This window comes from Otolemur garnettii, unplaced genomic scaffold (genome assembly GCF_000181295.1).
Source record: "Otolemur garnettii isolate 467f Iridium unplaced genomic scaffold, OtoGar3 scaffold00048, whole genome shotgun sequence".
Classification (NCBI taxonomy): Eukaryota; Metazoa; Chordata; class Mammalia; order Primates; family Galagidae; genus Otolemur; species Otolemur garnettii.
In genome coordinates, this window is record NW_003852443.1 from 3,603,381 (window position 1) to 3,614,582 (window position 11,202).

An 11,202-nucleotide genomic window follows, 5' to 3' on the forward strand; every position below is an offset into this window, starting at 1 on the left:
TACATGGCTGGCGCCTTAGCCACTTGAGCCACAGGCGCTGAGCCTTTTTCTCTGAGACTTTCAGAGTCTTTATCTTCATAGTAACTTACACATTTTATTATTCATTTAATGTAAGTTGTAGGAAGACTTTTTAAAAATCCTGATTATGTTTTGGTATTTCTATTTTTACTTTTTTGCTTCTCAAATAACTAAATCTTGAGTTGTTTAAATATTATATTTTTCAAAAGGCTTTCTATGAAATCTTTACATTTCTAGTATTTTTTCATCATTTTGGGTTCTTCAAAACAAAGGTCTAAGGATTTAGTTCTCTGGCATTGTACAGTGTTTTACAATGATTTTTGTCTGAGGACTCTGTTTTTTTGTTGTTTGTTTTGTTTTGAGGCAAAGTCTTAAGCTGTCGCTCTGGGTAGAGTGCCGTGGCATCATAGCTCATAGCAACCTCCAACTCTTGGGCTCAAGCGATTCTCTTGCATTGGTTTTTCTTTTCTTTCTTTCTTTTTTTTTTTTTTTTTTCAAGTAGAGAAGGGGTCTTACTTTTGCTCAGGCTGGTCGTGAACTAATGAGCTCAAGCTATCCACATACCTCGGCCTCCCAGAGTGCTAGGATTATAGGCAAGAGTGATCCTAGGCTCTTAACCCCAAGATGTAATCCAGATTACTTTGGATTCAACTGCTTGCATATTGTTCAGAACTGCAGAAGGTGTTATTCATGACAGTTTTCTCAGCTTTTGTGTACTGAAGCATACAGTACACTTGTATTCTTGTATTTTATTACAGAAGAAATCCTCTAGATCATAGTATGATGATTTTCATATAGGCAAGTTCAATATATCTGTCATTGAGATAAATCTCTAGAATTACTCATTCTATCAGTGATGACTCTAATTGTTTTATGTTTTTTAGTGTCCTATACCAATTATTTTCTGTAGAATAACTTAATTTTTTAAGTTATAGAAAAAAAGACCCTACAGGCTAAGTAATTCAGGCCATCTTTTCTCCCTAAGGTCAACTTAAAAAGCTGGAGAGACATATTTAAAAACAATCTTATCTTAAAGGAGAGCTAAAAAATAGACAGGTAGTGAGGTATTTCTAGCCTAATGTCAAAGAGAATCTGGGAATTCAAGAGTCTTAAGCCCAGCATTGTAAGCTACTTTTGACCTAAGGATATTTACTTATTCAGAAGTAATACATTTTTAAAATTGAGCTATGTCTTCTGGTGGTCTTGTGGGGCAAGCAGGGCAGTAGTCAAAACTCATAGCCTGCTCAAAGTAGGAAGTGAGACGTTTGCTTAATTCTTCCTCAGTCCTCTTTATATACAACCTGAAGGACTGTACTGTCAAGATTAGGGTGAACTGAAAATAATTTCACCCTTCCCCAGGTTTATAGTCCTCTTTGTCTTGCTTACTTAGTCCATAGAATCTCACATCTTGAGTCTGGGTTACGGTAGTTCTGTTAGTAGATCCCCCAAGGTACTTGGCAGAAGCTGACACAGATTCTCTCAGGAGAGTAGTGTCCTTATCCTAGGTTTCAAATGATTTCTGCAAGTAATTCTCAAACATAGTGACCTTCAGCTGGAGAATGTCAGTCTATTGGAGATGAGAGAGTGGTCACATACCTAACTAGTTAGCATGATCTCATTCTGTGTCTCTGTCTCTACCTTCTCTGTTCCTGGATTTAGAGCACCTTCGTCAGCATAGCTTCCTAAGGTAGCAGTAAGTTAGAATTTTACTACTCCCCCCAAAGATGTAATAATCCTTTTGTTTTCAGCCTCAAGACTTCCTAAGCCACTGACTTAAGTTTTGTTCCCTTATCTGCCTATTGGGGCATAAATTTAACTTGCTTCTGCATTCTACTTTTTCTAAGGAAACTTGCAAATCAATTTCTCACCTTTATTTTTTGCTCCATTTTTCATCTTCCAGACCTTTGTTGACATCTCTCATTTGATCTTGTTTCTTTTGTTGTTGCCTTTTTTCCTTTGTGTAGGTTTAGGCCTTTTTTATTCTTTTCCTCTTATGTGGGTTTCTGAAAGGAGCAGTTTTAGATACATGAATAAAATTCTCTGCATTTAATCAGCAATTCTACATAGTTTGTATACTTGTTTGAACATTTTTACAGAAAAAAATTCCATAAGTAGATAAAAAATACATGAACAGTAACTTTTTAAAAAAATATAGCCAAATAGCTCTCCGAAAAGCTTATAGCTCATACCCTCCCCAGCAGAGCATTGTGATGGCTACAGTAGCTAACATTAGTTTAGTGTTTTTGAAATTAGTGTACACAGTAGGGTTTTTTTCTGGGGGGGGGGTGATATTCTTAAAACTATTCTTTAACTTCTTCGCTTTTATTTCTACATTCTAAATATTTAATCTAAAATGACAAGCTATTAAATAAATAAATATTACATGGCTACGTCTTTTTATTTTTATCTTAAAGGTGATCTTAATTAGTTCCTGTTTTAGCTGAGGACCTTTCTTGTTTTTTTAAAAGAGTGATTTGTGTGTCAATTAGAAAAAGCAGACCTTCTTTATATTTGATGGTTGTGAATAAATCTTGTGTCAGACTTAGTCAACAGTATGTATGTGTACTTGTGGTGAAACATATTTATTCCTTTCCAGAGAAGAAAACAACCAACTTCTTTCCTACTAATTCTTCGGTGGGTGTTTAATTTGGAGTTATGTCCATTGAATCAATTTATCCTAATCTTGCCAAAAGAATTGTTTTGGCATTTTACAGATGATTTCTTCTAGTTCTTCATGGGGGCCAGAAGACTTTTTTTTAAGTGAAGTAGGAAATTTAAACATGAATTATGGCAAGAATTTTACCATTTTCTTTTTAGCAGAATACTAAGTAGATTAAAAACATTTTAAAAAATATTCATAATTTGTTTCATGTGATTTGTCTCAATTTGTTTGATTTAAACCATATTTATTGGTAATTCCTATTATTGCTAGCTTTCATTTCATTTGTTAACAAGATTAATATATGGCTTTGAATATAGAGAACCTTGTTCTAGGATGCCAGGGAGGGAAAAATGAAAAAAAATTAAGCATACAAACTAAACTTTCAAGAAGAGACATACTTAACTTTTTTTAAAAAAGAATAATAAGCCAGCAAATACTTTAGGGTGATAGTTCTGAGAGTATGGTTTCCAGACCAGCAGTAGCAGTATTACCTTAGAACTTGTTAGAAATGCAAATTTGGGGAACTCTACCTCAGACCTACTAAATAAGATTACTGAAGGGGAGGAAGCTCTAATTTCCTACACATTGGATGATACCAAACCTGATGGCAGCTATGCTGCAATAATGGAATTTATCCTTGCCCACAAAGCCAGAAAGCTGGAACGTCTTACCAAAGAAGAAAGGATGTGAGCTCTATGCAAAAGTTCTAGGATCCCAAGAAGCTCCGAAACCATCACATTATGAAGAGAAGAACTGGTGTGAGGAGCAGTACTCTCGGGGCTGCTACACCACCTACTTTTCCCCTGGGATCATGACTCAGTATGGAAGGGTACTATGCCAACCAGTGGGCAGGATTGATTTTGTGGGCGTTGACACTGCCACACACTGGAGTGGCTACATGAAGGGAGCTGTGGAGGCTGGGGAGAGAGTAGCCGGAGACATTCTACCTGCTGTGGGGAAGATTCCGGAAGATGAAATCTGGCAGTCAGAACCAGAATTGGCGGATGTTCCTGTGTGACCCATCACTACAACCTTTTTGGAGAGACATTGAACTCTGTGCTGGGCCTGCTGAAGCTGATTGGATTGATGCGCATCTTTTCAGCAGTGGCTCTGGGCTTCCTGGCGCACAAAAAGGGGCTGCTTGCGCAAGCCTAAAGAGAAAGTGTCTAAACCACGTCCTCTTCTTAACTGTATTTGGGTTGTGGGTTTGGGGAAGGGGTTGTAACAAAGTTCCCTGAAAACATAAAGAATGGAGTGAGGTGGGGAGCATGAAGAGAATTCCAACTCTGACTGCTTTATCTCTTTCTCCACTGTGGCCCCAGGTTAGGGTCCCTTCCCTGGCTTAGCACTCTGTTTCACCAATTTCTAAGGTTATTGTCCTCAGAACCTTGAGAATAGTTAAATGGGCTTGTGTGCTGCCCCACATTACAAACCTTGTCCATGCACAAACAACTAGTTTTTTCCTCCCTCTGTGGCTTTGTGCTTGTACTTCCTCTTTCCTGTAATATCCTCACCTTCCCTGGTTTTTTGCATTTGTTTTTAGAATCGTGTTTTGTTATAATTGAAAGACCTTAGAGTCTGCTCACCTAATCCTCACCTTCTGTTTTAGAGCTGAGCATACTGAAGTTTATAGAGGTGGAGCTCAATTGTCATAAGAAGCCACTGGTATCTGAGGGATGAGAACACATGTCCAATTCCACCTTCCAGGATGTATCCCCAAGTTGCTCTCCTTAGCTCCCTGTCATAATCACTGATGGTGTACCCTTGTGTGGGTTCACTCTGTTCTGTGCTGTCTTCCACCACTCAAATGCTACCCAGTAAATATCTTTAAGTCTTACTGTCTTGTGCAGTGTGTATCAAGTTGACTTTAATTTTTTTAGGGTAAGGATCTTGTCTCTTTTTCCTTTGGTATCTTTCATTCTGTCCCAATAAAGGTCAGTATGCACTTGGCTAATTAAAAATTAAAGTTGGTTGAGCAGGGGGGGAAAAAAAAAGAAATATCCAGGGATGAAGCCTAGGAATATATACAGGGTGGCCTTAAAGTTTGTGTGCAATACACTATTTTAAATTGCACACAAACTTTATGGCTACCTTGTATAGAGACCCCAAAATAAAATTCTGACTTAAATGAATTTTTTTGAGATCACAAATTATATTATAAATGTCACTCGAATTATGAAAGAACTGGTAAGTGTGATAATGGTGAACTTCGTTATAAAGGCAGATGGCACAGATAAACAGTTGCAACAAAGAGAATGTCTTACCCACTTTCTTCCCTCATTGTTTTAGCAGCTTAGTTTATTGTTATCCACACTTATTCAGCCAGAATGAAATTAATTATATTTGCTTTATTTAATTTATTTAACTATAAATATAGTTAACTTATTTAACTATATTTAATTTTTAAACTAAATTACTTTCCCAATGCTTCTTTTAGGAAAAGCATTTTTTGATGAATTACACTTTTCTTAAATAACTATTCTTCACTTCTTCCATTACTTTTATCTTTTCATTTTCTCTTGCCTTTTCTCAGTGTTTCTTACTTAAAGAGACCATTTTACACTTCCATTTTATAATTTGAAGTGGGAAAAATTGCTATAATATAATCCCCATCAAATACTACTATGCCCCATCAGTTATTCTCCCTCTGATTGTAAATGACCAGTGATGAGCTTGTCTAAAGACAGGCTCTGGCCTGTCTTTGGCCAGCTTTAACTTCAGCAAGTTCCCGTTGTTTTGGTTGGAATTTGTTCTCTAGATCCATGTTAGTGTCTGCTTTTTATTATTGTTACTGTTCTATGTCTAAGCATAAAGTGATCCTGCTAATGATCTTTGCTTTTCTCTGGACTCCTCCCTTCTTGAATTTACAAACGAACATTAATCATATGTGAATAATTTTAAGATTCTTTTATTCAAATAAGAACAAAAGTATATAGCATAGAGCATCAGGTTTCATGAATTGTGTTTCCTACTTGCCACAGTGTAATTTCTAAGCACGCTCTTATCTCATTAACACAAAGAAATCTGTGTCTGACCTAGGATCTTTCTTTCTTTCTTTCTTTCTTTTTTGTTTTTTTTTAGAAACTTGTGGTGGAGAATGTTGATGTGCTAACACAAATGAGGACCAGCTTTGACAAACCAGACCAGATGGCTGCACTATTTAAAAGATTATCATGTGGGTAACTCTTGAGACTTTTATAAACATTAAGAAGATCTTGACACTTACTATTTAGCTATTGCTCAAAATTTGTAAGAGAATAAGAAAGTTTTTGCACTCAGAGTATCTTTAAGTGTATGGCTTATGTCTGTCACAGTTTTTTTTTTTTTTAAACGATGCTCTTAGTACCATATGTCAAATATTTAATGACTGTTATTAGTATTGATTAGTTCTTGAATCAATTAAATTTAATTATTATAAATCTATATTAGTTGAGACTAAAAGAGAATTAGTTTCTGTATTTGTTAACTTTCCAAACACCAACCTTACTCAAGTATAATTTTCATGTAATAAAATAAACACATTAAACTACGATATGATGGATTTTGAGAGTTGTATGTAATTGTTGCCATGGTTGAAATATAAAACAGTTCTATCATCTTGGAAAGTTACCTCCTGGCTTTTTGTTGTTAGTCTCCTATGCTCAGCCTCCAAGCCAGTCACTGATCTGATTTCTGTCTGATAGATTAAATTTGTACCTGACTTCTTTCACTTAGCATAATGTTTTTTAGATGCATTCATCTAAAAACTTAGTTAAGTGAATCACTAATTTGTTCCTTTTTATTGCTAACTATTATTTCATCATATGAAAACCTGATTCTACTACTTAAAAAATCTTTTCAGTGTCTTCTTTGTGGGAGGTATATTGTGAAATAACTGTGCATCTTAAGTATTAAAGTGTATTTGGCAAGATAACCATTTTAGATGCACTTGAATTAATCTTTTTTTTTTGCATTTTGTATTTGAACTCTCAAAGTTATAATTAAAAATTAACGTTATACATCTTGATTAATTTAAAAACCTTCCCAGCACTGAAAAAAATGGGTAAAATCCTAAACAAAATGTTCTTTGTATTTAAAAAAAACTCAGAGAGTTTATTTTCCCAAATAAAAATTCTAAAGAAAATTAAAGTCATATATATCTTGTATTCTTCATATTTGATTTTTTTTTTTTTTTTTGGAGACAGAGCCTCAAGCTGTCCCCCTGGGTAGAGTGCTGTGGCATCACAGCTCACAGCAACCTCCAACTCCTGGGCTCAAGCGAGTCTCCTGCCTCAGCCTCCCAAGTAGCTGGGACCACAGGCGCCCACCACAACGCCCGGCTATTTTTTTGGTTGTAGCCATCATTGTTGTTTGGTGGGCCCGGGCTGGATTCGAATCCGCCGCCTTAGGTGTATGTGGCTGGCGTCTTAGCCACTTGAGCCACAGGTGCCGAGCCCATACTTGATATTTTTCTTTTAAATGTTTTAGAGAATCACTTTATTAGGCTATCTTATTCTATAAAACTTAATAAATTCTTATTTTTAATTAGAATTAGTATATAATTAAAGTAGAGATTGCTGTATACAACAAAATGCATGATTGCCAGAACTTTTTAAGAGGGCATAGTGGCTGTAATCCCAGACTCAGGAGGCTAAGGTGAGAGGAGTGCTGGAACCCAAAAGTTTGAGGCTACAGTGAACTATGATTGTGCTGCTGCACTCTAGCTCGGGCAACAAGCTAGAGACAGTGAGACCCTCTCTGTGAAAAAAGAACTTTTAAGGGAAAGTAAGGAGAGAGTTTGGGAGTGAGAAAAATGTTCACCATAGCTATGATACAAATCTGTCATATGCGTTACATGTATCACTGTTTGTTATGTGGTAGTAACATAGATCTATACAATAAAAATTTAGAACTGTACTCCAAAAGGAAAAACAGGTCAGGTTAATTATATGATGCTTTAAAAAATAAAATGGAAAAGATTGACTTGGTAATATTATAGGGAGGAGGAAATTATAATTATTACTATTTTGAGACAGAGTTTCACTCTGTTGCACAGACTGGAATGCCATGACATCAGCCTAGCTCACAGCAACCTCAAACTCCTGGGTTCAAGCACTCCTCCTGCCTCAGCCCCCGAGTAGCTTGGGACTACAGGTGCCAACCACAACACCCTGCTAATGTTTTCTATTTTTAGTAGATACGAGATCTTTAGTAGATATGTTCTTACTCAGGCTGATCTCCAACTCCTAAGCTCAAGGGATCTACCTGCCTCAGCCTCTCAGAATGCTGGGATTATGGGAATAACCCATTGTGACTGGCAGAAATTGCTCTTTAAATCTCTGTCTGGGGCGGCTCCTGGGGCTCAAGGAGTAGGGCGCCAGCCCCACGTGCCGGAGGTAGCAGGTTCAAACTTGGCCCTGGCCAAAAACTGCAAATAAATAAGCATGAGATTGAAAAAAAAACAAACTCTGCCTGATCTTCTTTATCTTTTTTTGTTGTTCATAGTTTTACTTTCCTACTTCTATTTTTTAGTCTTTCTTCTTTATTTTCATTACTTTTTTTTATGTTTCTCCTATTTTAATACTCATTTGACTACCTTACTAGCTTTCACCCTATTTACTTTCCTGTAGCATCTGCTTAGAAACAACTCATCTACTGCAGTATTCAATATCTTGTTTACTTAACTCTCCTTTTTGTACAATTAAAAAAGTAGAATTTGTTAAAATTTCAAACAGTTTACAAGTTTTCAAAATAAAATTTGTAGTCTTTTTCTAGATTCTGCCTACCTGAATTTTATATGTAATAATGATGACTTACAACTTTGGAAAAGGCCGAACTAAAATCTAATTTATTACATTTGTTTTTGTGATTTGGAAAAAGAGAGAACCACGTGAGAGTGACTTATTAAGAGGAGTAGAGAGGACTACTTTTTCCAAAATGTTTTCTTTTGTCTTAGACCCCCTTTTTTGTGCCTCCTTTACCCCATCTCCAGCAGTTGTTGTGTTTTGTAGGAGTTTGATTTTTATAATCAACAAACACATTCTTTTAAAAATATAAAGCACCATAATTTATTAAAAATAGCTTTGAATTGGGAGGCAGTCTGGAGTTAATTTTTCAGTTTTAGGACTCCCTGTATGACAAGCAAATCTCCTTATGTCCTTGTTTTTTATTTTTTATTCTCTGAAATCTGATTTTTGGAACTAAGTTCATCATGTTATGGGCTTCCTGATTCTAGCTTCCTTCCTACGTTATTTTTCCTTTGTAAAACTCACTTCATCACGTTTTGCCAACCACCATCTACAAATCTACAGGTTGCCTCTAAAGACCTTTATTTTAGCAATACTTTGTATATTATTACCACCTAAAACTTCTCTAGTGGTAAAAATTTTGAACTTTGAAACTCAACCCTCAGTCCATAGCCATGTCTCCCAGTTCTCCCACTTCTTTGTTCCTATTGAACATCTTGTTTTGGCTCATTGGAACTTTGATGCCTCTGTACTTTCCTGAACATCCTATTCCTGCTTTACTTAAATAGGATCCATTCAGGACTATAAAATTTGATTAGTGACTTTACCCTGGTGCCATCATACCCTTCACTTTTTTTGCTCCTGTCATACCCCCGAACTGTTTCCCTGATCTTCTGATCTTTGAAAACTCTCCTGCTCCCTGTTAAACCAACTACTGCTTGTGAAATAACACTTTTTTTTTTTTTTTTTGGATACTGCTTCTCACTCTCTTACTCAGCTGGAGTACAGTGGCACCATCATATCTCACTATAACCTCAGACTCTCAGATAGGTGGGGCTACAGGCCCCACCACACCTAGCTAATTTTTTCTATTTTTAGTGGAGACAAGGTCTCACATTGCTCAGGCTGGTCTTAAACTCCTGAGCTCAAATGATCTTCCTATCTTGGCCTCCCAGAGTGCCAGGATTATAGGTGTGAGCCATTATTGTGCCCAGCAAAATAACACTGTTTAAATCTACTGTTGATCTTGTATCTTATTTATTCTACCATCCTTCTTACTACAAAACTTTTTCCTTGCTTATACTCACCAGTTTCATCTTTCCAACCACTTAACTCTCAGTGTACTGTTGTAAGACCACTTTATAAAACCTATCTGAAATAATTGGTATGTGACTACCCATTTGTAAAATCTTGTGCTCTTTCTCAACTCTCATTCTGTATAATTTCTTTTATTCTCTTTTATATTGGAAATTTTATTTTCATTTACTGATACTATTATCTCTACCCTTTCTTAGTCATTTTTGCTGGCTCATCTTTTGCATAGTATCAGTTTGTAATATCATACTTGTTCATTCTTACTCTGCAGTTCTATTTAGAATATTGTACTTAGTATCATTTGCCACTGAGTCTTAAATATTCATCCTTAGACTTAACTCCTTCTGCTGATCTCCAGATGTTTAATACCAAGTGCTAGTTTCTAGGTATTATTCTCAAAGTATTATCCCTGGACAAGCAATAACACCACCTGGGAGTGAGTTAAGAATGTAAATTATTTGGCACCACCCCAGATTTACTGAATCAGAAACTCTAGGACTAGGACTCAGCATTGTGAACAAGTCCTCTAGAGGATTATAATTCACACCGAAGTTTTGGCTATATTGTTGACCCATAGACACGTCACACTATCCCTGGGAATGGGAAGTATCTTCTCTCGTTGGAAGGTATAAGTAGGTGGGGGAGGGGTCTGATATTCTTTCTTTATTGGCCATTTCATTATCTGTCTTATCACCCATCTGGTGACTTACACTGGAAAACTGTGGCATCTTTTCCACATGCAGCAGCTGTGTCTTATACATTAGAGTTTATAAATTGGTGGGTCACATTTGGGCCAAAGTCATATTTTGTTTAGCTCTATACTACATTAGATTTAAACAAAATTTTTTTAGTTATTCTTACTTTTTAAATTTTTTATTTAATTGTAATTATTATTTTTTTTGAGACAGAATCTCCCTTTGATGCTTTTGGTAGAGTGCTGTGACATCATAGCTCACAGCAACTTTGAACTCTTGCCTTAGGCTTCCAAGTAGCTGGGACTACAGGCACCCGCTACAGTGGCTGGCTGTTTTTAGAGATGGTGTCTCGCTCTTGTTCAGGCTGTTCTAGAACTCCTGAGCTCAGGTAATCTCCCCAGCTCGGCCTCCCTGAGTGCTAGGATTATAGATGCACCTGGCAGGCTATTCTTTTCTAAATGGGAGATTTCACATAAAATTCCAAACTTCTGGCTTATCCCAGAGAACCTGAGTAGTACTTTCTCACTTGGCAATGATTGGCTGGAGCTAAGTCACAGTTGTCACCTTTAGGAATTTTGGCTCCAGTCTCTTATGCTGTATATTCTGTCTTCACTAATTTTTACCTCTTAAATGTAATGCCCCAGCTTTGTTTCTTTCTGTGGCTGTCTGTGGCTCTAGTTGAAAGCTTCATTGTGGGCTCGGTGCCTGTGGCTGAAGTGGCTAAGGCACCAGCCACATACACCTAAGGTGGTGGGTTCGAATCCAGCCCAGGCCCACCAAACAATGA

At 36.6% G+C, this 11,202-nt stretch overlaps 1 protein-coding gene across 2 annotated transcripts in view; it reads left to right on the top strand.

Moving 5' to 3' along the window:
• The window catches only part of NCKAP1 (NCK associated protein 1), a 117,723-nt gene that overhangs the window by 93,542 nt on the left and 12,979 nt on the right, over nt 1-11,202 (top strand). For both annotated transcript variants that reach the window (XM_003791457.2, XM_023514145.1), the window contains exon 24: nt 5,762-5,855. In XM_003791457.2, coding sequence (XP_003791505.1) covers nt 5,762-5,855 — 94 coding nt within the window. The remainder of the gene's footprint in view (nt 1-5,761; nt 5,856-11,202) is intronic.